The sequence below is a fragment of the Crocodylus siamensis genome, chromosome 6 (genome assembly GCF_052110815.1).
Source record: "Crocodylus siamensis isolate JL-2025a chromosome 6, ASM5211081v1, whole genome shotgun sequence".
NCBI classification, from domain to species: Eukaryota; Metazoa; Chordata; order Crocodylia; family Crocodylidae; genus Crocodylus; species Crocodylus siamensis.
The window spans coordinates 37,305,857-37,331,048 of record NC_143400.1 but is presented as its reverse complement, the minus strand read 5'-3'; the positions used below and the strand labels follow the sequence as shown (position 1 = coordinate 37,331,048).

At 55.5% G+C, this 25,192-nt stretch overlaps 4 protein-coding genes and 1 pseudogene across 9 annotated transcripts in view; 3 read left to right on the top strand and 2 right to left on the bottom strand.

Annotated features, from left to right (window-relative positions):
* Positions 1–4,282, bottom strand: part of PIWIL2 (piwi like RNA-mediated gene silencing 2) — a 28,130-nt gene extending 23,848 nt beyond the window's left edge. For 2 of the 5 annotated variants that reach the window (XM_090055798.1, XM_090055802.1), the window contains exons 1-5: positions 4,003–4,057; positions 3,624–3,825; positions 1,939–2,032; positions 1,666–1,801; positions 163–372 (exon numbers count right to left, since the gene is read on the bottom strand). In XM_090055798.1, the coding sequence (XP_089911924.1) occupies positions 163–372; positions 1,666–1,801; positions 1,939–2,032; positions 3,624–3,806 (623 nt within the window). In that variant the 5' untranslated portion in view covers positions 3,807–3,825; positions 4,003–4,057. Of the gene's footprint in view, positions 1–162; positions 373–1,665; positions 1,802–1,938; positions 2,033–3,623; positions 3,826–4,002; positions 4,058–4,106 lie in introns of those variants that run through there. The other 3 variants (XM_090055800.1, XM_090055799.1, XM_090055801.1) reach the window with 3 other exon arrangements.
* A 2,686-nt stretch (positions 4,283–6,968) lies between these two features.
* LOC149862335 (outer mitochondrial transmembrane helix translocase-like) lies at positions 6,969–9,560 on the top strand. Its single transcript, XM_090053911.1, has 3 exons — positions 6,969–7,084; positions 8,700–8,821; positions 9,325–9,560. Exons 1-3 carry the CDS (start codon positions 6,969–6,971, stop codon positions 9,558–9,560), a joined length of 474 nt encoding a protein of 157 aa, XP_089910037.1.
* LOC149862334 (outer mitochondrial transmembrane helix translocase-like) lies at positions 6,987–11,837 on the top strand. The gene is made up of 6 exons (XM_090055808.1): positions 6,987–7,084; positions 8,086–8,184; positions 8,700–10,007; positions 10,172–10,261; positions 10,392–10,442; positions 11,242–11,837. The coding sequence occupies exons 3-6, from the start codon at positions 9,732–9,734 to the stop codon at positions 11,518–11,520; spliced, it is 696 nt and encodes a 231-aa protein (XP_089911934.1). The 5' UTR covers positions 6,987–7,084; positions 8,086–8,184; positions 8,700–9,731; the 3' UTR covers positions 11,521–11,837.
* A 1,772-nt stretch (positions 11,838–13,609) lies between these two features.
* LOC149862333 (profilin-2 pseudogene) lies at positions 13,610–14,044 on the top strand (annotated as a pseudogene).
* Positions 14,045–15,461: 1,417 nt separating this feature from the next.
* Positions 15,462–23,192, bottom strand: POLR3D (RNA polymerase III subunit D). 2 transcript variants are annotated; one of them, XM_090055806.1, is made up of 9 exons: positions 23,147–23,192; positions 22,291–22,468; positions 20,647–20,690; positions 20,240–20,397; positions 19,451–19,578; positions 18,670–18,841; positions 17,680–17,951; positions 17,418–17,570; positions 15,462–16,912 (listed from the first exon to the last, which is right to left on the bottom strand). In XM_090055806.1, the coding sequence occupies exons 2-9, from the start codon at positions 22,453–22,455 to the stop codon at positions 16,790–16,792; spliced, it is 1,215 nt and encodes a 404-aa protein (XP_089911932.1). In that variant the 5' UTR covers positions 22,456–22,468; positions 23,147–23,192; the 3' UTR covers positions 15,462–16,789. The 2 variants fall into 2 exon arrangements, with proteins under 2 accessions (XP_089911932.1, XP_089911933.1); XM_090055807.1 differs by lacking the exon at positions 23,147–23,192 and adding an exon at positions 22,872–23,119.
* Between the last annotated feature and the right edge of the window lie 2,000 nt (positions 23,193–25,192).

Genomic DNA, 25,192 nt, shown 5'->3' with positions numbered 1-25,192 from the left:
AGCATGAGACTCTCAAGGCCTAAGGAGTCTACCATGGATGCGTCCCATCCCTGAAAAGAGGACAGGTGTGCTTGCCTTACTGTTTGCTATAACGTAAAAGGTTGATCTATCAATGCACCTGCTACCTGACAACGTCTGGACCCCACCCCACCTCTCACTTACTTTCTTTCCACCTGCTCAACAGAGACGGCTGGGGGAATCTCTGCCCTGTGTGTAAACATGGGAGATGCTGGCTGTAAAGGAGGAGGCCGAGATGTATTTGTATTCAGGAAAGGGAGGTCTCCAGAAGCTTTGGGCATGGCCCTGCCAAGCACCAGGGCTGCTCTTCCAAAAGGGACAGGTGGGGCAGCTGCTTCCTTTTGGCCAAAAACCCTGAAATAATGTAATGAGATGAAAGACAGATAAGTTAGTCCAGTGGACCAGTTGCTTTCCCCCAGGCCAGAGCTGAAGTGACCTGCTTTTGCACCAAACAGGTCATAGGGAAGCAAGATTAATCCTTCATTTCACTCCTTTGGTTCCAACACTGATATTTATTTAAGCCCAAAAGTGAGATTGGTAGAGTGACCAACAACTGGCACAGCTGGAGCCAGACTTGCAACACGCTTGTGCATCAGCAGTCACATGACATTTGTCCACTTTGTTGATTGGCCCTTATCCTGATAGCCCAGATAAAGCTCCCAGAACCCCCAAACCTCCCCCAGCATCCTTGCTGCAGAGCCACAGGACAAAGCAAAACCACTCCTCACAACATATTGTTTTTATTTAATTTACTGTAGAACTTAAAGGGATGTGAGCCCCGTTCTGCTACGTGCTGAGCAAACAGACATTCTCTGCCCAGAACTACTTGTAGTAGTTCAGCCAGGCTAGCTCTGAGCCTTCCACCCATTCCCTCAGGAATACGTATGAAAACAGATAGCTACGGAAAAGCAAATCCCTTCAGATTCTTGTACAAGTCAAAAGCTAATCGGTGATGCATGCCAAGAGCTTGCTGTTTCTGTCTGGTTTCAGATCTGCAATAGTGTAACTGCTAAGTTTCAGTGAGAATGAGGACTTTACTAGTAGGGAGGCTGAAGTAGTGAAACCATATACCGCTACTTGTGTGCTTCATCTCTGGGTTCCCTCTACAGCCTAGAGCTTAGAAGGCACAGCTGCCCATGCAACAGCCACTGATGCAAACCATTCTCCTGACTGGGGATATGACACGTGATCAGCGCACTGAAGCACGCCAATCTCCCCCAGAGAAAGGCAGGACCCATTTCTTACCACCAAGAAATTTCAGCTATAGAGAGCTCTCAGGGGTCTCCTCAGTCACCTCCAAATGTTAATCTGTTTGCTGTGGGCACGCTGGCCCTTCCAATGGTAAAGTCAACAATGAAACAGTTTAAGAGGGGAAAACTCTGATTAAAAACACCAAGGTAAGCTTCCCCCAAGTCAGCAGAACAAAACATGGCATAATCCTTGCTAGGATTCAAGCCTTGGAATCTAAGGAGCACTAGCATTTCAAACTGGAGGCTTGTTCTGCTCAGCCAACAGCAATGCCTCTGTGATACCTACTACACATATGCAGCAGATAAACTGGGCTTTCTGGACTATAAAAAGCTATCACTGAGCCAGCACTGCACACACAGTTCCATCAGAAGCAGCTCAGGCAATTATTTTACCCACATGCCACAAGCGATGGATGTCCTCCCTGCATTGTTGTCCCCGGCTCCCATGGCTTCTGGCGCTGGAAGATTGGGCTGCACTGATGTGCCAGGTTTGGCCTCCATACCACTTGTGGCCCAGCTCAAGACTCCACGACCTGAATGAAGGAGAAGATTGTAAACATATCAAAAGAAACCACCCAAGATTAGAAACAGGGACTTTCCTTATCGGTCTAAATACAATCCAGCAAAAAAGCCCCTGCAGGAAGAGTTTCTAAGAGTTACGCTAACTTACCCAAAGGCTGAGTCACCCGTCCCAGCGCAGGTCTTGGGACCATCTCAAACCCAATCCCTCGGAACATGGAAGACAGATCAGATGCAAGAGGCTCCTGCAGAAAGCCAAAAGACATCTCCACACTGTGGGCCCTAAAAGGACTGCTGGTCTCAATGATTCTCTGCATTTCCAAGTAGGAAGCTCTCTTTTAGTGCTGTCACACAACTAATACTGGGAAAGCATCTAATTGGGGAATCAGAAGCTCTGCTTCCCAACACACCCCAGTTATCCAATAACAGCATTTTTCTACTACAGATATCTACTGGCTGCAGCTGTCAGCTTCCCTGAAGGAGTTTATAGACTGAGGACCTCAAATCAGACGCTTGCAACTGTCAAGGAATTCACTTGCAATTTTCAGCTTTCCTTAAAGCCATAAAGAAAGCGGGTGCATTACTGAGTGAACCTCACATATAGTCACTGCTGGCTCTGGTTCCAGATCTGAGCTGGGACATGAACAGCTAAAGACCAGACAGAGCGCCTACGCAAAGCCACACGAGGAAAAGCAGCCAGGCGCGGATGCAGTTCTGAAGAGCAAAGCAGAAGCTGCTCAGACACGGTCGTGGCCTGGCTACAGGAAGCATGTTGGGAGCTTAGCCTGCTACTCAGCACATCCTATGAAACAGCAATGCAAACTGGAAAACCGTGGGACATGTTTAGGTTTGTGTTAATGCAATATCCACAGCTGGTGCCCATACTCTCATACAGCCTCCACTGTCTATTAAACATCCCCATAGCCATAATAAAGGGGATTCATTATTTACTAAAAAACTAACTGTGAGGTCAGAAGACATGCAAAGCGGAGGCTCACGGTATCACAGAGATCACAGGCTGAAGCAGCTGTTGCCACATAAACTTGTGCTCTGGTCCCTTAGCCACCCTTATAGTAAGAATCAAGACATCAGTGATCAGTATTTGCTGCAGCCCCTGTCTACACAACCCCTTTACTCATAGCAGAGGGGTTTTGTGGATGAGATAAAACACAAGGAGCTGGCATAGACCCCGTTTCTCACATTCCCACTCAAAGCGTCTCAAAGTAAACACTAAACAATAAAAGATATCAGATTTACCCAAAGAACCTTGCCTGTCAAAGTAAACTCGGCACGTTCAATCCAAGTTGAAGCAGCTCACAACAGTGATGAGAAACCAACAGAGCTGGGAAGTTAAGGAACTTAGGAAAAGCGAGGGGGGGAGGCATTGAACCACTCTTGTACCTGGGACCTAGACAACATTTCCTGACAACTACGGTAACTTCAGAGCCATGTTTTCTTAGAAAAACGGCTTGCCTTCCCTCTTGTGACTAACTTGCTGATGATCTCCATACATACAACTTTCCACGGAGTGGGAAAATACACTGACTCAAAGCCAAGCACGTGCCAGCACAGAGCAAACATGCCCAGGAGACAGACACTTGTCATCCCTGCCTAAGCCCCCTCAGTTTGGGGAATCCCAGGCCTCCCTCTGCCCAGGCGCAGCTGTCAGCGTGACCGGCCCTGGAGGCAGCACCACAAGGCAAATCAATAGGCAGGACGCTCTTAGAGAGATCAGGACTTGGGGCTCGGCCTGCCCAGCGCGACACAGGGTCCAGCACCGGGGCGCAACCATACTCAGCTGCCCTCAGCGCCGCCCCCCACCCACCACTAACTCACCTGCCGGCTATGCCCCTGGGGCGCTGCGGGCAGTCGGGGCTCCCCTGGCGGCCACCTGCCTGCCCGGCCCCAGGGCAGGCTCTTGGTGCAGGACGAGGGGGGCTCAGCCCTGGGCAGGGTGGTGCCGAGCGGCATGCGGCAGGGGGCTGCGCCCGCGAGGGGGGGACGCCACAGGGGGTCCATCGTGGAGGCACCACAGCTGCTGTGAAGGGGAATGGGCTGCAGTGAGGTGGTGCCCAGCAAAGGCACTGGGATGCCCAGGAGACATGCACCCCTCCCCCCAACACGGGGCAGCTCCTCCCCCACCAAGGGGGACAACCCCAACCCCCCCAGGGGGGCAGCCCATCCCTCCCCCAAAAGGGACAGCCCCTTCCCCCACCCCAAAGCACCAAGCCTCGTCCTTGCCCAGCCAGGCCCTCCAGCCGCACCCTGACGGCCCGCCCCCGCCGGCGCCGCCTATTGGCTCCGGCGCCCGCCACTTACCGCGCCGCGCTCCCATTGGACCACAGGGCTCCCGGGGGGGGGCTGTTGATGGGAGCGACCAACAGCCGGGAAGCGCGGGGGGAGACGGGGGAAAGGGAATTGTGCCCCTTCTTGTGAATGGAGCGGAGTGGGAATGGAGCTAGCCTTCCCGTTGCGCGGGGAAGGGAGCAGCAGTCCCTGTGTACACAAGGCGTTGGGCAGCCCCTGTGATATTGACCAATGCCCCCCCCACAAGGAATGGAACATTCCCTTGACACTGCTCCCTATACACGGGAGATGGAACAGTCCCTGTGCACACAATGCGTGGAGCTGTGATATTAATCAGTGTCCCCCAGGAAATGGAACATTCCCTTGATACCAGTGCTGCCGCTGTACACATGGAACATCCCCTGTGATACTGACCAGTGCCCCCCCCCGGAATGGACCATACCCTGTGATATTGACCAATGCCCCCCCACAAGGAATGGAACATTCCCTTGACACTGCCCCCTATACACGGGAGATGGAACAATCCCTGTGCACACAATGCGTGGAGCTGTGATATTAATCAGTGCCCCCCAGGAAATGGAACATTCCCTTGATACCAGTGCTGCCGCTGTGCACATGGAACATCCCTTGTGATACTGACCAGTGCCCCCCCCCCGGAATGGACCATCCCCTGTGATACTGACCAATGCTCCCCCCGGAATGGACCATCCCCTGTGATACTGACCAGTGCCCCCCCACTACAGAGTGCCCATGCATGGGACATGGGTGCGGGCCAACCCACCCTATGACCTGTGCACCCTGGGCAGTACTGCCTGCTAGGGCCCGCTGCAGCTCCTGCCATGCCACCCCCTAGCCCGCAGGCAGTGCTGGGAAAGCCGGGCGAACCCTCCTCCAAGGTTTTCCAGGGCTTTGCAGTTTCCACGGTCCATGGCTTATTTTCCTGTGAGTAACATCTGTCTCGTCCAACCCCGGCGGCCCCCACTGGGGCTCTCTGCCTTGTCGCCTTTGCAAGTCCCTCACTTTCCCTTTCCCCCCTCCTATTTTGCCCTTGGGAGTTTAAAAAATAGAGAGAAGGGAAGGGGAAGTAAACGGAAACGATGGCCCAAAGCTATCACCCGCACTGCCCTTTCCACTCTCATTTTTACTCCAAAAGAAACTGAAGAACAAACCTGCAGCCCCCCACCCTCAAAATGACTGATTTTATACAAGAAGGAGCATGTGGAGAAGGGTGTTTGAGCCCGAAAGTTTGCAAAGAAGACTGTTCCCAGCGACTGAGGAGGTCAAATAAAAGAGATCACATTCACCCGAATAACCTTGTCTATGTCTTTAGACCAATTTTTCCAGCGATTGAGCTGGTCAAATAAAAGAGATCACATTCACCCAAAGAAACGTGTCTATGTCCTTAGACCAATTTTCCCAGCCATTTAATTGGCCTAATAAAAGGTATCACAATTACCCAAAGAAACGTGTCTATGTCTTCAGCCAGCTCTGCAGGACACCGTGTGCCCCGGGCTGGGGGTGTCTCAGGACACCGCACCCCCGCTTCCAGGCCCGCTGGGAACTGTTGTCGCCGGGTAGGGAAACTGAGGCACGGTGGGGGAGGAGGCCTTGACGGGGTCCGCTGCTTGCTCGGGTGTATTTTGCGCGGGGTTTGTCCGGAGCCGAGCAAGTCCTGTTGCCACCCCAGCTCAGGCGGGGGGGCAGACAGGCCCTGCGGCGGGATGCGCGAGCAGAGGGAGCGAGGGAGGGCCCCTCTCTCCGCCCGTGTCCTTGTGCGGGGCTTTGCGGGGAGAGAGGCGGATGCTGCGGCGGGCAGGTGAGTGCAGCCGCCCCTGCAATGCCCCTGTGCTCCGGGGTCGGGGGCAGGGGAGGGGGCTCCCCCGGGGCAGGGCAGGCTGGCGCCGGTCCCCACGTCTAGCACCAGGAACAGCAGCCCCAGGGCACGCCGGCTCCGGGGCGGAGAGACCCAGAAACCTGCCCCGGGCACAGGCGCCTCCCCTGCGGCTGCTGGAGGGCGCAGCGAGCGGGACCGGCCCGACCCAGCACAACTGCCCCTCCTGCCCCCCGTTTCCCTACAACTTCCCAGGAAAAGGGCTACACGTTTCCCTCCCCGCCCTTCTTCCATCTGCAACTTGCATCATCATGGGCTCAGTCCTGCCGGATGCTGGGTGTCTTCACAGCCCCTGGGTGCATCAAGCCCCGCCCCTCTTCTGAGCTCTGCGCTGTCTCTCATCCCTTGGGGTTGCATCTCAGTCCTCATCTATAATGCTCCAGGAATCATTTATCTTTTTCAGTGCGGGAGGCTTTCTCCCATCTCCACTTCTCCATCTGGATCTTGCTTTAAATCATAATGGCATTAAAGCAGCACAGAGCTATACAAGGTTGCAAGGTTAAAAGCCTTGGGATGATGCTTAGGCATCCTTTCCCATATTAAGATCAACATCTTTATAATACTAAAACTCAAAAGACTTTTGCTTCTCTTTCCTTCTCGCCCCTTACCTTTCTGAGCTGGCTCCTGAGTATTGTTTTAGGCTGGAGAATGAAAATAGACAAGTCAGCCTCACCTCTTTCCAGGGTCAGTATTATTCTCTCATTAGCCCTCACCAATATGTGCGTGCATGTGCACTGGTATACGGGGCTGTCATGCAGGTCCCCTGGCACCTGTGCCTAACACCCAGGGATCAAATTTAGGCCTGCTGTATAGCTGATGCAGCTCCCCAATGCCTACTGGCCAGTCCCAAACTTCTGACTTCCTCCGAAGTGTGACACTTACACGTGCATTTGCTGCAACTCTCTCATACGGACTCACCAGTCCTTCCCCTTGCTTTTTGTGACTGGTGCAGCTTCCAGCCTTGAAGCCAGCGGTGCCTAGAGATGCTCCTGGGAGAGATCTCCAAAGGCCTCCTGACCCGGCCTCTGACATGGAAGGAGGTGCTGGGTCTGCTCTTCCACCTGACAGTTTTAGGGGTGGCTATGTACTACAGCCTCAGGTGAGTGTCAGATCCCTGGGACCCCACTCGAAAACAGAGGATACACTTGAAGAAAAAGGTATGGAGCCTCTGGGGACACATGGATGGCAGTAGGGAACTGGTGAAGGAGGGACACGCAGGTCAGGGACCTCTTGGATTGTCTGGGGTCAGCACGCATTCATTTAAAACCAGGGTTAAATAGGTTTAAAATGAGCAAGCAAGGAGCCTTGATCTATATCATTCATTTGAGTTTCCTTCTGCTTTTGCCCATTTTGCTCTTTCTATTGACATCAGCTAGTAACTGTTAGAGCACATGGGTTATCCCCCAACTACAGGTTTGCTTCTAAAGCTGTTCTTTTTGTGAATCTGGGGGAGATGCTACATTTACCCATTACTATCTGAGCAGATCTAGAACGTAACACCCAATCGTTTCAATGCTCAATTATAACCTGTGCTTTATTATTTTTTCAAGCTCTGGCAGCAAATCTGGTGCTCGAATCTTCTTTTGTATGTACATTACCTCATTTTAGTAGCACCCCCGAAGTCTGAGCTGTAATTCAGGTTGGCAGCATTTTGCATTTTCACTGGATTTATTTAAAAACATTCAAATTTCAACTACAATTTGAATCGGAAAAATCAGATATTTTAAGCAAAAATCACTTAATTAAATATTTTGAGCCACCTTATATGAGTCCCATGGTTTTGTTTCTGTTTGGCCTTCCAACTAAGAGCTGTCCTAGGCCTCCTACCTCCTGGTTGTGTTCAGTGTTTGCCACCTCCAGCGCAGTCCTCTCTGGGTAGCTGGTGCGCTTGGAGGCTGGGTCACACCATGTCTTCTCCATCTCCTGGCGTTGGCGTGTAGTTGCAGATGGCCCGGGCTATACTTAGCAGAAGCCAGCTGAGGGACAGCACGTATCACGGGGATGGCAGAGGCTTGAGAAGCCCAGCCTATTTCTATGGCGAGGCTGATGCCAGTGCTCTGGGATGCCTGGCTGGAGCCTGTCACGTGGCTGTGTTGGCAGGCTGAGCGGCTGATGAAGCAGATCGGAGTGAAAGGGGTCAAGCTGACAGAACATGAGACAAGCATCGCAGTGCACCTGGTGGACCCCAGAGACATCAAGGTGAGACACAAAATGGGGCTTGCTTCCTTTCTCCAGCAGGGCCACTTGAGTCCAGGCTGAATCCCTCACTGTATGGGCTGGAAACTGCTCGTCAGGAACCTGAGCGGGGCTTATCTGTGATCCTACTGCAAGTGTGCCCTGGCTTTAGCATCGCTCTGCCCCCTAAGAGCTGGCAGCTGCAGGGCAGGGCACTGAACAACCCCTATATAGAGCTGTATAGCATCCACTCAGAGGACAGACTTCCCTTCTCAGGGAAAGGGCCAAGGCTCAGTCTGATCCAGCGATCTTGGGATCTCGTCCAAGTGACCCATCCCTGACCAGCAGGGACATCCTGCAATCGGAGAAGAGCCAGTCAGGCCCTGTTGGAGTATGTAGCTGCTATAGTCCAGAAGACTGGTTACCAGCAGGGGCTGAGGGCAGACCCAGCCCAGCACAGGCTGTCAGTGTCCCCTGAGCCTGCCCCTCCACTGGGGAAGGGGCCTTTCCTCCCTGCCTGACTCCAGGGCTCCCCCCAGATTACCTGGAAGGACATTGCCGGACGTGGACGACGTGGTCACCAAGCTCCAGAACATGGTGATCTTGCCTTTCCAGAAGAGGCACCTCTTCCACCGCTCCAGGCTCTTCCAGCCCCCCAGAGGTATAGCTTTGCAGGGCGGGTGGGCAAGGGAAACACCAGGCACAGACAGGAGCTTGGTTTTAATCCTACTCAGAACAGCGCCCGCTGCCAGCACCCCCCATCCACACCTGGTGGGAACGTGATCAGCAAAGATCCAGCTGTTCCCTGCACAGAACCCCCTTCCCTGCCCAGCCTCAGGGCAAGACTGAGCCAGCCGGAGAGCAGATGATGGAGATAGTCACTGGGCCCTGAAGCCTTGTGCTCCCTCGGGCTGGCAACCTTCCCTGCAGGATGCCAGCTCGACCATGGCATGGGCAAGACTGGTGGCACAGTGCTTGAACTAGCAATGGGGCCCAACCACCTGGAGCAAATGAAGGAATCTAGTAAACAGAGGCACTGTTTTGGGCCTGGCACAGACACACAGGGCCCGATTTCCTGAGTTGCCCGCTTGGGGGTCACAGCCTCTGAGAGAGGAGCTCACTGGGCTGGGCAAGAGCAGCTGCTGAGGGCCTCTCCCATTGCAGGGGTCCTGCTTTATGGGCCCCCTGGCTTTGGGAAGGCCCTGCTGGCCAAGGCAATGGCACGGGCCTCAGGCTGCCAGTTCCTGAACCTGCAGGCATCCACGCTGGCTGACAAGTGGCATGGGGAGTCGCATAAGCTCACCGCCACTGTTTTCACACTGGCAGCCAAGATCCAGCCCTGCATCATCTTCATCAATGAGATCGGTGAGTGGAGCAGGGGTGCAAGGGCCCCACCTTAGGCTGCAGTGAGCCAGGGACTTGCTAGGATTGGCACTCAAAGGTGCTGTCTCCTGCCCCACCAGGGCTAGGTCTCTGTGCAGGGAGACTGGTGGGATTGCTCAGACTATTGGGCTGTGCTGCCTCTGAGCTTTATGCCTGAAAGCAAGAGGTGCCTGCCCCCATAGGGTCTAATGCTGATCAGCAGTCCCTTGCCCTCACTCTGCCAGCACTGTGCAAGCCCCGGCTCACTGGCCCCTCGCGCCGGCATCCAGTCTCTGCAGCGGTGTGGCGGAGAGGCAGGGGCAGGGTGCTGGGGTGAGGCTGCGGTCTTGTCCTGGGGTCTTGTCCTGTCCTTGGCAGATGCCTTCCTGCAGAGCCACTCTAGTATGGACCATGAAGCCGCGGCCATGACCAAGGCCCAGTTCATGAGCCTCTGGGATGGGCTGGAGACCAGCTCCGACTGCCAGGTACCAACGGGAGGCAGGGTGGGTGGATGGCAAGGCTCTGTGCTCTGACAGAGAGCCACCGCTGGGGGGAGTTGCAGCCCTGTGAATCCTAGCTCCCTTGCTCCCTTCTGCACCCCTGGGTCCAGGATCCCCCCCTCTCACCCACCCACATGCTTGTGTTGAAGGTGATGGTGCTTGGAGCCAGCAACAGACCGCAGGATGTGGACCCTGCCATCCTGCGGAGGATGCCTGCCACCTTCCAGATCAGCCTGCCCGTAAGCCAACACCCAGCCAGGCTCCCCCAGTACCCCTGGATCCCCGAGCCCAAACCTGCCCCTGGAGGCCCTCAAGCACAGCCTCAGCCCCTGCCCTTTTCACACAACCCTGGGTCTCCTCTCCCTGTAGACACAGCAGCAGCGCCATGACATCCTGACGCTCCTCCTGGCTAGAGAAAATGTGAGTGCCGTGGCTCCCTTGCTGCACTGTGTGTAGAAGCCCCCTCCCTGCCTTGCCCGCAGGGGCTCTGGGACGGCACACAGCCCTTAGAGCACCCAGCCCTGTGAGAGCCTGGTGCTGGTAGAGCCAGGGAGGAGCACCCCATGCAGTGGGCAAGCACGGCACGTTCCGGCCCTGACTTCTGCAGCATGACTGGCAAAGTTGGGCAAACCCAAGGCACCCCCTCTGAGGCTGCCAAGTTCCCCCCCACCCCACCAGCAGCAGCAGCAGGTCATCCTCATGGCAAAAAAAGCCTGTCTTATGACCTGGTGCTACTACCTGGCTCACTACGCTGTCTCCACACTGCTCCCCCCTGCCCCAGCTTCTCCCATGCCCACAGCCAGAGGGAGGTAGGGGCAAGAGCAAGGGGTTGGAGTGCAGTGAGGGGTAGGGGCTCTTCAGCGTGGGGGAGATGGGGTTGGGTCTCACTCCATGCCAGAGCCTTGCCCCAGTCCTACCTGCTTCTCAGCAAACCCTGCACAGCAGCCAAAAGGGGATGGCTCAACATGCATTAGCCGGTGGAGTCCATAGGACATGCACAGGGGACAGCAGGCTGACCCTCACCTTCTGCAGAAAGGTAGAGGTCTTTCCATGATGGCTGTTAGCAAACAGGGCCCTGTCCAGGCCAGCACCTTGTCCAATTTGCAGCAGTCCCTCTCCCCTGGTTGCAGAAGCCCCTGACCTGGGCAGCATTGGGGAGGAAGGTGTGGTTGGCTTTCTGTGCCCTCCGCAGCTTGCACGCCTGGTGTTTTTGCAACAGCTGAGCGTGGAGGTGAACCTTCAGCAGCTGGCAGAGAAGACGGGCGGCTACTCGGGCAGCGACCTGCGGGAGCTGTGCAGGGACGCCGCCACTTACCACGTGCGTGACTACTGCCGCAAGCAGCAGATGCGGCACATTGCCCGCCTGCTACAAGACAGCCAGGGTCCTGCTCACAGCAGGTGGGGCTCTGCATGCGCTCTCTGCAGTCCTTCTCCAGGGCACGGCCCCATACTGCAGCCACCTCCCCTTGCCTCTGCCCCACCTCCCTTGAGGCAGTAGCGCTGACTTATTTTCCACAGCCCACAGTCTCAACCCCTTTGGCTCCAGTGCCCAGGTACAGAGCACCCACCTACAGGGGACAGACAGGCTTTCCCTCATCTGTGCCCAGCCAGCAAGGCTGAAGAGCAGGGCACTAGGGTCTGTGCTGGGCCGAAAGGCTGCAGGGGCTGTGATGGGATGTGCAGAGCAGGCCCCATTATATCCATCCCCTGCCACCCAGAGAAAAGCCTGCAGGTGTTTATCCTGGATCACATGCCCAGAAAAACTCCCCTTTGAAGCCCAAGTCAGTGGTAAGGGGCTGGAGGAGTGGGACTGGGAGGGGGAAGTCTGCAGTGCAGAAGGAGGGACCAAAAGCAGCCCCACGCATGGGGCGACCCCCTGATGCACGCAACTCTGCTACAGGGATGCAGAGGAGGAGGAGGAGGAGGAGGAGGAGGAGGAGGAGGAGGAGCAGAGTCTGCGGCCACTCATGCAGCTGGACCTGCTCTTTGCTCTGGACAAGATGAAGGAGTCCAAGGGAGCAACAGCTCTGAGGCCAAAGCTGAGGAAGCCAGTGCTGAACTAACTGTCTGGGCCTGGGAACAGCACCCCAGAAGCAGCCCCCACTCTGGGAGAGGAGCTGGGAAGCCCACCCCAGCCTAGGTCTGCTCTCCTGGGCTCAGACGTCTGTCTCGAGCTGCAGAGGGGCTCCAGTGGGTGGGGAGGAGGGGGAGATACCAGTCAACTCCAAACCAACAGCAAAGGAGATTTATTGCTCCAACAGGCCCAGCTCTAAAAGAAGGACATGAGGCTGCTGCAGGAGGGGCCTGTGGGATGCAGTGAGCAGAACATTGTAGGTAGCAGCACACAAGGGGCATAGCTTAGTACCAGGTGGGGGAAGGGCAAGGGAGGTGGAGGGGGGATTAGGGGCAAGTGGGGGCTACTTTTAGGCAGGTCGCTGTCCTACGCTCATCAAGGCTTGCAAGGGGAGCTAGGAGCCTGGAAAGATGGCAGCATCCTGGCTCTTACTGGGCAGGACATGGTACCCTGAGCAAGAAGAGAACAGCAGGACCCAGGAGGAGGGGGACTGGCACAGGTTGGCTCAGCGGCAAAGCAGATCCAAGCTGCAAGGCAGCACCAGAGGAGCTGCTTTCTTGGGACTGCCAGGTCACAGCCAGCATGTGCCTATACACATACAGAGCTGTATTGGCACCCCGATCAAGTCAGTGCCTCTGCTGCCATTAAAGAGATCTGACTGCAGCCAGCAGGACTCTGCCTCCATCACTATATCTGCACTCCTGGGCATACAGCAGAGGTGGGCAGGGATTGAGGCTCCTTCTCCTTATTCAGCCCACCCCAGCTGCAGCACAGCATTGCTGGGGCCCTGGAAGCACCACTCGGAGACAGCACACAGGGTCCTCTGTGCCCTCAACTGCTGTGCCAGTCCCAAAGCTGGGCACCAAGGACCTCTATGCCCCTCCCTGCTGCCAGACAGTCCCCGGGGGTGGGGTGGGGAGAGCAGGTGTCATGGCCCATGACACCTGTTTTGCAAACCTGGTCATTCAGTTGGGGGCAAAAGGTGTGGGAGGAAGATATCAGCAGTCCCCTTGCCCACCCCTCTGCTACGGGGTGGTTTCCAGCACCTCCTGGGAGAGTTGTGGGCGCCCTTGTCACCGCCTGTCCCCTTGAGACTAGACACAGGAGGAGCCGCCAAGTACACAGCCAAGGCTGCTCTTCCAGGGAAGAGACCTGGGGAGAGGCCAGAAGTCCCGGCTGAGCTGCAGTCACTAAGCTGTACTGTGACATCACAGAGAGATGACCTCATTCCCATCACATCACTGCCCGGTTTCTGGAGCTCTGGGCAGAGCCATGAAGGGCAGCTGAGCCTTTATCGTGTCGGGGGCGGGGGTCACTCACCACTGCCAGGACTGCGACATCTCAGGCCGGAGACTCACCTACATGCAGTGGGCACCAACAGTAGTCACTGCACTGGGCTGGGGGTGCAGGATGCTACATTAGTCTTCTCTTCCACCTGGCCTCCCTTTTGTCCCCACTGCCCGTTGGAGCCAGTAGGCCAGGGCTCGCTCCACCCTGCTGCCCTGATGATAAGATGGCCGGCTGGCAAAGCTACATCAACAGCCTAATGAAAGATGGGCTGTGCTGTGATGCCGCAGTGGTCTCCGTTCCCCACCAGCAGCTGTTGGCCGCTCACCATGGCGGGGTCCTGGCCAACCTAACCCAAGCCGAGATCCAAACCCTGCTTGGCAGACACCGAGCCCCCCTGCTCACCCAGGGACTGACGCTGGGTGGGCTCCAGTGCCTGGTGATCCGGGACAACCTGTATGAGGAAACTCACAGCTATACCATGGACCTACGGACCAAGCACCTAGAGGATGATATGGACAATTATACGCATGCTGTCGCAGTGACCCTGGTCAGCTCCGTGTGCCTCATCCTTATAGGCCACAAGGGGATCCAGGGAGGGACGCTGAACCTGAAGGCCTTTGAGATAGCTCGGTACATCAAGGACACCATGTGCCAATAAATAGACCTGGGGTGACCTTTTCCACCGGGCTGATGGTCCATCCTTCCTCCTGTTCCTGCCCAACAGCAGCGCTTGCACCCGTGTCACCCCATGGAAGCTGGAGCATCCTCCAGCAGTCGGCTGCATCCTCCTGGGCCTCCAGTCTGACAGCGCTAGCAGCTTTGGGCCACTCTGTCCTGCCAGGTGGTGATGGCAAGTGGGGCATGGGGAAGGAAAAAGTACTCAGCACCATACCATTCCCCAATGGTTCCAACCACTGCCCATTACTCACCCACCAAGGCACATCCTTCCCCATCTTCTGCCTGTGGTTAGAGGCCTGGGAGCCTTGCAATTCTTGTTTCTTTCCATGAAAAAGAGGAGTCTGAACAGTTGAACTTGAGCTCGAGCCATGTCCAGAGCCCACAGACATCATCTCCCCGAGGGATAGATTTCTTTCTCCTGCCCGACAGACAGGCCTTGCTTGGCTGCGTCAGTACCTTGCACAAACTGGGAACTTGCTGAATCTCTTGTGTAGACTTCACAGATTTTTGGACACAAGCTGGGCTTCGAAAGCCACGCACCTTATTCCAACTCTTGGAGCATTCAACCACAAAGCCCAATCCAAGAATTAACCCTCATACTGCTGCCCCTGTAAGCAGTATGTCCAAGTGTTATCAATTGCAGCTGTACCTATAACGCTTCTGTAGCTATGAGGAGGGAGATCTGGTTCTTGGCACAGAAAACGCAGATTATCTGGACATGCAAGACTGTCGCCGTGGCGACCTGACATGGATGCTTTCATCAGCTAAATCTTGGAGACTTTGCAGGGTGTTTGTCAGATGGGTGCCCCATTCACCCAGGTAATGAAATGATAACTGAATGACTCCCTTGCTTCCTAGACATGCACAGGTACATTAACAGAGGGAAGTGGCACATAAAGAACAGTGCTCCTGAGTTCCTGTTTGTTGGCTCATGAACTGAGTTATGTCACATTTTTGCTTTGCTTTCTCCGTCAGCTTCAAGAAGCTTACCTGTGGAAAGCAACATTCCCCATGGCCAGGGGGGAATAGGGGCAGGAGTCTTGCAGGCAACACGGTGCCCACAAACCATGGGCTGGGGACTGCTACTATAGTGAATGCCAAGCTGCTCAGTCATCCTGACTTGTGACAGTAGCATCCCATCAGGGTAGAGGGCTGGGAAGGAAGGATCCAGGTAAAAGGCTTCTCACACGGGGCGCTGCAGGGACCATAAGGATAGAGGAATGGGAAAGGGAGTCTCATTGGCAGGGCTTGGGAGACAGGTCTGCAAGACGCCACAGGTAGTAGTGACAAACCTGCTCCCAAAAAGTGGGCACATCAATACCAGCAGGAGCAGAGGGCAGAGCGTGCAGATGGGAAGCGCTGTAATTGCAAGGAAAATACTGGAGTCCTGCACCATGCACAGAGGAGGAGGAACATTTATTCCACTTCTGTTTCCTAACACAACTGACACTGTTTCCTGGGGGAACCCAGTCGCCTGGCCACTGCCTGCCAGCACTGCAGCCTTCCCTTGGGCATGACCAAGCCAGGGCCTGGGCGCATTTGTCCCGGTCTTCCCAAGAGCAGTGCCTGTGGGAGGAAGTCATTTCAATGGCACAAGGAGCCTGGTTCCATCTGATCACATGGGCACGAGGGCAAGGCCAGGGACTGGTGCAGTCTGCAGGGGTGGTTTCTCTGAGCACAGCAGGACCAGAGCTTTCACCCCCAATGTGGCAGGCATCATCCAGCTCCTTCACAGCCCTGAGGAGCCACATGCAGCAGGGGGAAGGGGCAGAGGCCAGGTGGAACCAAGGCCGCACCCAATATTCAGCTCCTCCTAACACTGAGGTCAGCAGTTGGTGACGTTACTGGCAAGTCCTTTCATGGGGTGCTCCTGGGAATGCTGCACCCAGGCAGCTCCAGGCACTGCACCAAGGTCTTCAGATTTTGCGGGGGGGTTGGCAGTTCTTCTACAGAGCCTGCTTGCAGGATTTAGGCGAGACCCAGCCTATTTCAATCCTCATTCAAGGGGGCAGTTTCAGGGTGACAGCACAGCCCTTTGCACTCAAGAAAGCTGCAGGGAAAGACCGTGAACCATGCTGTCAACAGAGTCCAGTGTCTGGTTTGAGGTCTCTCAGCACCAGGTCTTGGGAGCATGACACAGAAGCTCGAAGGAAGCAGCTTGCGCCACTTTGAACCCCTGGCCCTTAGCTCCATGACAGTGGCTGCAGGCAGGGGACAGGAAGAATGGAATCCTACCAGCTCATCTTCAGTGCAGGGCAGGGAAGGGAGTCACTGGTACCACAAGACTGTGTGAGAACCCACCACACCCAAAGATGACTGGGTTTTAGGGTTGCAATCTAAAGCTGGGGTCATGGACACAGAGGCTGGTACATCTGCAGCTTGTCCAACACAAGGTGGTAACAGTTCCTCTCCATACAGCATAAGGACACACATGCCAGCAGGGACAGGACCGCTTCTACCCAGTCTAACATGAATGGGTAGCTACTGCTAGAAGGGAGAAGCCCGTCTCCCCCAGCCCTGTGAGCACAGCCAGAGAATGTAGCTGAAGGCTTGTCAGTTCCTGATGGCTGTGGCAGGGCAGCCCCATATGGCACACACCTGTCTTCCTATGACCCAAGGAGATGACTGCTGCCCAGAGTGATGCATCTGTAGCAAATTACAGCCCCTAGAGTGGAGAAGGGAGCATGCCTTGGAAAGCTCCCCTCCCACGCTGCCTTCTCCCTTCCTATCGATGCTTGTGCTCCAGCAGGGCCTCAAAGTCCGGGGAGCACACCAGCTTGTGCTTCACATGCCCTAGGACAATCATCTCCCCGGTCCTGCCATCTCCAATGCCCACAGACACCAGCTCCTTGGTAGAGGGGAGAAAAATGGGTTATTGCAGTGGATCTCTTCTTGTCTGCCCCAATGCACGAGCCCCTGGGACAGCTCTGAGCGAGCCAGCAGTGGCCTGTCCTCTTGGCATGCAGGAGGAGCGTTTCAGACACAGGGCCCTACACCACCAGGGGGCTGGATTAGGTCAAGCCGGGAGAAGGGGCTGACTGCTAGATCCTTGCAGTGGCCACTACATGAAACAGGATGGGAGGTCTCAGTCCATTTCTTCATGCACTGGCCTCCATGAGGAGGACTTGGGTCCATGGAGGCAGACATGTGGGTTATAGACCCACCATGGCTGGCTCCCAACAGACATATTACAGGCTCAGGAAATTCTCACTTCTCTAGGGTCCCTGCCAGGCTGGGCAGGACACATGGTGGTGGGGGGCAGGGAATGGAAGAGGCTTTCCCAGGGCTCCCACTGCAACCCCTCTCTAGCATGAAGTTTTCCCTGTCCCACCCCAGCCTGCTGCGAGCTCTACCTGCAGGAAGGAGCAGGGTGTCCCCATGGTCACATCCAGTGTCACTTGGCCTAGGACCAGCTGCACCTTTCCTGACTTGCGGATCAGCAGCTTCCCCACCTGTCCCTCAGGCAGGTCTGCCAGGGTGCAGATGTTCTCAGCCTGTTTGGCCTCCTGTGGAGACAGAGCCCAGGTTACCATGGTGCTTCCTCAAAAGCAGTGGGGGAGAGGAGCCCCCCTCCCACACAAGTTGGGGGCAAGCAGTGCCCCACTGGGCTCATACCTGGCTCTTCTCTTGTTTCACCACCATCACCTGCCCGTCCTCAGTCTGTACCTCTGTTTTGATGGGCTTGGTGTCCTGTGAGGGTGGCTGCCCAGGCAGCGTGTCTGGCAGCTGCAGGAAGAGCAGCTCATCCTCCTTGGACAGGCTGAGGCTCTGCAGCAGCTCAGCCAATGATATGTCCTGGGGGTAGCCAGGGGGTGCCTTGGCGTGTGCCGGCAGGGCTGGGGGTAGGGCCCCCTTGGAGTCCTCCTCATCCTGAGGCTCTTCTTTTACTAGAGCCAGAGAAGGTGATGCAGAGCTCAGGGGACAGTGCTACATGGGATAGGCTCACCCTCTGAGGTAGGGAGTCTTAGCCTCACATGCAAGTGCTATATGTTCCCCTGCAGTTGAGTGGCAAGGCATAAGGGGCGCTAACACATTCACCATGCCTCTGGGGCTCTGTCCTGTGAGGCATCTGGCTCCCCAGGGAGTCAGTGGTGTCTAGCACATTGCAGACCCTGCCCCGATCACAGGGATGACTTGCTCCCAGTTTGTTCACTGGGGTTAAGCCACAAGGCTCCTCAGTTACAGTCATTTCTCATCCCCTTATGAGCTGGAGACTGGAGCTGTGATGGTTACTGGGCAGGCACAGGCACAGGAGTACTTCCTGTGCTGCTGGGAAGCTAACCCATCCCATGCCCATTCAACTTTGCTTCATGCACCCACCTTTCTCCTCTGCATCTGGGAATGCTTCTACTCCCAAGCCCAGCAGGGCTTAAGGGGCACAGGTCAGACCTCATGCATAAGTGCTGCAAGGGAGAACACCACCCAACCCATAGCTAGTGAGCTTTGCTTGGTACTTAGCACTACCCCAGCCCTGCAACTCCTGGCCCTGAGACTCAATGAGTCTGGCTCTGAGGGTGGAGTCAGGGTAGCTGAAGCTGGGCCCAGGGGTTCCCTCAGCAAGGGCCCCAGTTCAGAGGCTGACCATGATGGATGCAGACCCGGTACCTTTCACAGCAGGCACATCCACTTCCATCTTCTCCTCCTTGGTGCTGGCACCCCAAGGTTTGGTGTCCTCCTGCTCGTCATTGTCCTCCTTGAACAGCCAGCCTGAGTTGGCCAGGGGCAGCTGGACGGGTTTGTTCCGGATGTCGTTTTTCAAGCCAGGGTCATCAAGGAACTGATCAGAAAAGGGGTGAGAAGGGGGAAACCTCAGCTAGTCCCATGGGGCTCACCAGGAGGCGCCAACAGAGGACACGCTTCCAGGAGAACAGAGCAGGACTATGCAGGTAGGCTCTGCCACAGCTCTTACAGAGGGGGACAGAGGCTGGGAGTTGTCATCCCCAGCACCCACTGCTGTGCACTAGCTGCCCCCAGATAATGAGGCTGCAGTCATGTCACTGCCATGCCCAGTCTGCTCCTGCCAGTGTTATGAGTAACAAGACCCCTGGGGCCAGTGGGGCTACTGCAGACACGGACACCAAGCCTCCCTTCTTCCCCACCAGGCAGTAGTTAGACATCTGCCCTTGACAAGGAACGGGCGACTCCTGGGAAGCAGCAGCTTTTGCTTCTCTGGGAAACAGCTGCCAAGCCCTCAACCTCTTGCTAGAAGAGCTGGTCACCTGGGCTTCAAGTCAGGCTCCCCCAGGACCTAGGGGACCTGTACTTCCCACCAGGTCCACCCCACCTTGCCCAAACTGTTTCAGAGCAGGCTTTTCTGCCCCTGCAGGCTGAAGAACTCCAGCCCTGCACCCCAGGCGATGCCTCTTCCTCCTCCAGCCCCGCTCACATCATCCTTCTCCAGCATACGCAGGATCTGCTTGGTCTCCTCATCCGTCTCCCTCTTCTCCTTCTTTATGTTGATGATGTGGGAGGGACCAAAGTCCGACAAGTCCACCGTCTTATCCCAGGTGCCGGCTTGGAAAAGGAGAGAGGCACAGTGAGGGTCTGGACAGCAAGTAGGGTCCTCCATTAACACGTGCTAGCACGAACGCCTCGTGTCTCCTGAGGCTGGGGGGGCACGGCAACCGTCTGCAGGAGGTGGTGGTGAGCAGGCACCGCCTGCAGGCAGCCATGGTGATGTTGGCGGCAAAGACGGGCTGAGCGGGAACTTCCCGCAGGTGGCTGCGGCGGTGTTGGGGGGGCGCTGAGTCATGATTGGTGACCGCCCGCAGACGCCACCGGCACCAGGGGGCAAGCTGCTACTGCCCGCAGATGCCACTGGCAGCGGCCAATCTCAGGGGGTGCATGTGCACCTGTATGCACCCCCTACACATTGCCAATGCTTGCCACCTCTTTACTGAACACAGTTGCTTCTCCTCTGGGTTTGGGGCAAGGTTCCTGGGTCTGGATTCAGAACCCTGGAAGCCTGAAGCCCCTTGTTCAATTCCTGCTGGAATTGGCTCCAAGAAACACGAGTCAGACAAACCCCCATTACTACAGACCCCTTCTTACCACTCTACTTTGTGTAAGTCATCTCCAAGGAGGACAAACAGAGCAGAGGGGAGGAGAGCATGAGAGCAGCATCCGTGATCATCCCTGCAACTACAGCAGCCTATGCTTCTCCTTCTCCTCATACCTTTCTTCTTCATCATTTCCGCTGGGCCTTGCTCAAAGATGGAGTGGGACTGGATGACCTCCGGCCTGCCTCTGCCTCTGCCCCGCCCATGGCCATCACGCTGCCGATCCCGGTCTCTCTCTTTCTTCTCTTTTTTGATGGAGACATCCTCTTTTGGCCTGAACAAAGAGTTTATGGGTCATGTGACAGAACCCACACCTAATCCTAATACGTTTGTAATTAGCCAGCCTCCCAATTTACATTACATGAATTCCAAAGTACTTTGCAAGTTATCTGTGTTGCTAAGATGCAGCCACCCCTGGGGTGGAACATGGTATCTGATGAACAGCGGACAGCAGCCAGTCCATGTTCAGTTCTTAAGACTAAGACGTTCCACCCCACAGAGAAAGCATAAGATGGCCACTTACTCTTCTTTGATCTTCCTGCTAATTATGTTGGGGGTGAAAGTTTTCTGTAAGCAAAAACAACAGAGCAAGTCATCAATTAAGAAAGTGCCAGGTCCAAGTCAAAGACACCAAATACGCAGCTGTGGGCTGGCCTGAGCCAACAGACCACACACACTGCAGTTGAACTCTGGAACAATGTCAGACTCTGCAAGGTGTCCAGTGCCCACAGAAGCTGCAAGCATTTTGGCTCTGGGCTCCTGATGGAAATTTTGCCCTGTGAAGGCAGTCTACATTAGCCCCTTGTTTTATCCTGGCCCAGCATGTTTCTTCCTCACACTGGCCATGCAGTTTACCACGTACACAATAGTGTTGCATTGCAGGTCTCCAAATGTCTTATCAGGATCAGACTTTCCTGGGGAAAAACTGGCTCTACGGGCAGGCGTGGCTCAGGAGGAGGAAATGTCATGTGCAACCAGCCTGGCTACATTACAGACCCAGACTCGTGTACAGGCCCCAGCCTAAAAGTCTCTAGGGAAGATACAGGCCCCAGTTACACGACTCGCTTCCACAGGCATCAGTCCTTTGAAAAAGAGACCACAGAGAACACTGCAGGGAATTCCAGGATGCCCCTTCCTCCAGGACAATTCTCTTTATGTAGGTCCTATTTTCAAATTGCTTTTCCAACACAAACTAGTTAAACCTTCTGCAAAAGACAGTGACAAAGGTGTTTGCCTCACCTTTCAGAGGCAGAAATGAAACTGAAACCAAAGGGGATTTGCCCATAACTGCAAAAGGAAACAATGTCAGGGTCAAGAAAAGAACCAAAGAGCGCTGGTCTGCAGAGCCCCCCAACTGAACACTATGCAGCCTAGGCACAGCCACACCCGTTGCAACCCTGTCCTGTCTAGTATGGGACACTTTCTTGGCTTTCTCAAGTGCACTGGAGAAAGATCTAAGGCAACCTAGATGGATGAGTATCCAACAGCAGACCTGTGAGCGAGGTTCCTTGGTATCCCCAAGAGTTAACCTTTTATTTACATCACTATGAGAGACAGGCAGACAGATCCCTGCCACATCTGTAGTGCTTTTAATTTCAGAAACGGGCAGTCTGACTGCCTGCCCACCATGTACTTCGAGTGGTGTAACTTCCATTGGTCTGTGCACCCAAGGAAGTTACATTGGTGTCCACAGCAGAAAGCACACAGGGGGACCCCCAAGGTGACCCCGATAAAAGCTGTGGATGCACGATCCATCCTTTGCTGTATAGTTATTCCCACCTTTCCAAGCAGTAGCTCCTCTGCTACACATTTACAGCTACCACCCGAGGCAAGCATGTAACGTGTCCAAACCCTTATGCTGAAATGAGCCAAGAGCAACTGGCATCCCCTATTTAACAAGTGTCCCTGGCACTGGGACAGCACTATGCACATCTGCTTCGACTGCAAACCCTCTGGTGCAGGGTTCATGTCTTCTTTACTGGCCAGATGGTACTGAGCAAGCCACCTGCATGATGCACCACAGCCTGCTCATTGGAAGCCCATGGGCCAGCGCTGCAGGCACAAAATCAGGCCCAGTGGCAGTCAGATCCATGCTCTCCCCTGTGCCATTTACTTGGTTAAGGAAAGGCAGGAGGACAGTTTTCTGCCCAGAATGAGGGACACTTGCCTTCTTCACTCCTCCAAGGGTGAGGTCTCGGGAGCGGATGGAGGGGAGTCTCCCAGGAGTAATAGGGGTGGCAGGTCTCCTCCCGATCAGCCCGCGGGGTCCAGAGACGCCCGGGCGGAGATTGCTTGCGTTTCCAGCATCGTTGCCTGACCCTGCTTCCGACATCCTTCCACAGGACCTGGGAAGAGATGCATCAGAGGGAGCCACGTACCTGGAGCCCCAGCAGCCCAGAGACCCGCCCTGCGGCCCATGGCGTGAGCACGGGGGGCAGCTGCAGATGGCGGCTCAGTGGGAGCTCTCTGCACCCCACAGATGGCAGGATGAGGGCAACTGCTAGGAGGACAGCCAGAAAGATGCTGACCACCAGGGGCAAGCAGGACCCGGAGAACCAGACACGAGCGAGGGCTGCATTGGAGCCCTAATGAGGCAGGACAGGACTCGGGCTAGGAGCCCTGTCCCAGGGCTGCCGTAGGCGGCCCAGATCTCTGCCCTGGAGGCGACCATCCCCTGCACAGCCCCAGGCTATAGGGGGCCCTGGATATAGGATCCCAGGCTAGGCAGGGCCAGGCTAGAGGGCCCACCTGGATATAGGAGCCCAGGTTGTAGGGGACCCGGGGCTATAGTGGGGCTCCTGGATACAGCAACCTAGGCTATAGGGGGCCCTGGATATAGGGGCCCAGGTTATAGGGCCCCCAGGCTATAATGGGGCTCCTGGATTTAAGAGCCCAGGCTATAGGGGCCCCTGGATATAGGAGCCCAGGCTATAGGGGCCCCACGATAGGGGTCGTGGATACAAGCAGGCCAGGCAATGGGGGTGCCCCCACGCATGGCGCTCGCTGCCCCCTCCCCCCATTACCTCGCCCGGCAGAAGCAAAAGGAAGCCCGTGGCCCGGGATTCCCCTTTGAACTCCAGCGCGCATGCGTAGAAGCGCAAACGCCATCCTAGCGAAGGGCAAAACCCGGAAGGACGCCCGCCCCGCCATGTTTGGGAAGGGCGTTCTCGGGCAAGGGCGCCGCCATGTTTATCAGGGCCAGTGGCGGCGACGGGGGCCGCCATCTTTGTGAAGGGCACAGGCTGCTGTAGGGCCAGGGAGCTGGCAGAGCAGCAGGGGCTTGCTGAGGGGACCAAGGACCCAGGGGGCCTGCCCCTCCTGGGTTCACCATTAGCCAGGGGCTGGCTTGCAAAGCCTTCAACTGCACCCATCCTCCTTTGCCCTGCAGGCCCCTGACCCCCTGCCTGCCTTCAGGACCTCACACCCAGCTCAGGGCTGTCCCTCTTATCCGGGGGGTCTAGTTGTGCTCCCGTCCCCTCGTTGCTCTCCTGCATAGGAGATGATCCTGTTTTCTTATCGCAAGCCGTGTCACACATAAATATTGCATCAGCTTGTGATACTTTCACATCCCCCTGCTCCTTCCTGCTGCTGGTGGAGGCTAATTTCAGGAGACTCTCAGCCGTCATTTAAAAGAAAAAGAAAAAGTATGTTCCTCATTCCCTTGAGAGCACATGAAAAGCTGAGAAACCAGAAGACAAGAAGTTGGGGAGGGAAGGAAAGATAAAAAATCCCTTGTTTTTCATCCATCTCATGCCGTGGAGGCCAAACTCAATTGCTCGGGAGGCAGCTCGTGACATGTGAGCGCTTGGGGTTGGCGAAACGTCCAGCTGCAATTCTGCACGTGCATCTTGCTGTGGCTCCAATTTTGCACAGGCACTCAATATATAGCGCTTAGATGCCCAATTACCCGATACCCTGGTGCAGCCACAGCGAGATGTCAAAGTGTGCCATCTTCAACTACTTACCTCATAAAACCGGGCCTGCCATTGCTTGCTGGAAAAAAAACCAAATCAGAGACTGCTTTGAACATCATGCCTAAGACCTATTAAAAACAAAACTTCCCCTGGCTGGTGCCAGTGGCTGCTGCTTGCTAGGAAACAGCCTCAGGTGCAACTTCATGTCGGCAGGTGTTAAGTGAAAATGGAAAAACCGAGTGTTGTTGAGTTTTAATTTAACACCTCCGCAGGAGGGAGTATATCCCAGCAATGAATGGCAACTGGCCAGGCCCAGGGGAAAAAAAACCCCCAGCCCCTGTCAGACTCAGTTGTTACCATCACATTCATTTTCACGTGTAACGGTGAAGGTGTTTTTTGAGACCAGCTCCTCTGAAACGAGAGGCTCTGCTCTGCTCTTCCAGCCACTGCTCAGCAAAACCGGAGTGTGTGAAAGCTGCTGGCAAAAAGCAACGTATTGAAGATGCTGCTTTCTCTTGGCATCGCTTGCTTTGGTGTCTGTCCTCTCCCTCCAACAACAGAGCCTCACCTCTTGAAGTGCCGGGGGCACCCACGGATAGGAGCAATCAGCCGGGTCTGATCTGCTCGAAATCGTGGGGTGTGAGTTTAGCACACATCCCCTCATCTCTGGCAAAAGACGTGTAGTGAGCTCTGCCACAACTTCCTTTGTTCCATTTTGGTCTTGCCGGTGGCCTCGAGGCCCGTCAGGAGCGGCATTCGAACAGGGATCCCTATTGTCTCCAGCGCTCAGGCTTTTGTCAGATTAGAAACAGGTGCGTGGGCCCAGGGCTGATTTCACCTCTCCGTGCGTAAATGGGGAGTAGCTTCTTCTAAACCCCCAGCCATCTCCCACAGCTCCACGGTTACAGCACTTGGCTCATCCTTTTCAAAACTGTTTCCCTGGTAAAACACATGCGTAGCTGGGCTCGGTTCAATGTTGCGGGGCTGATTTATAGCAGCTGAGAAGTCGCCCACTTGTGCCTCAGCAGGCAGACAGCTACATGCTTTGCACTGTTCCCCCAGACTTTCCAAAGCCCCCTTTACAAAGAAGGGTCCTGGGAGGTTCCCTTACCCTCAAGCTGCTCTGGTGTTGCCCTTTTTAAGGGGCTTTTAATT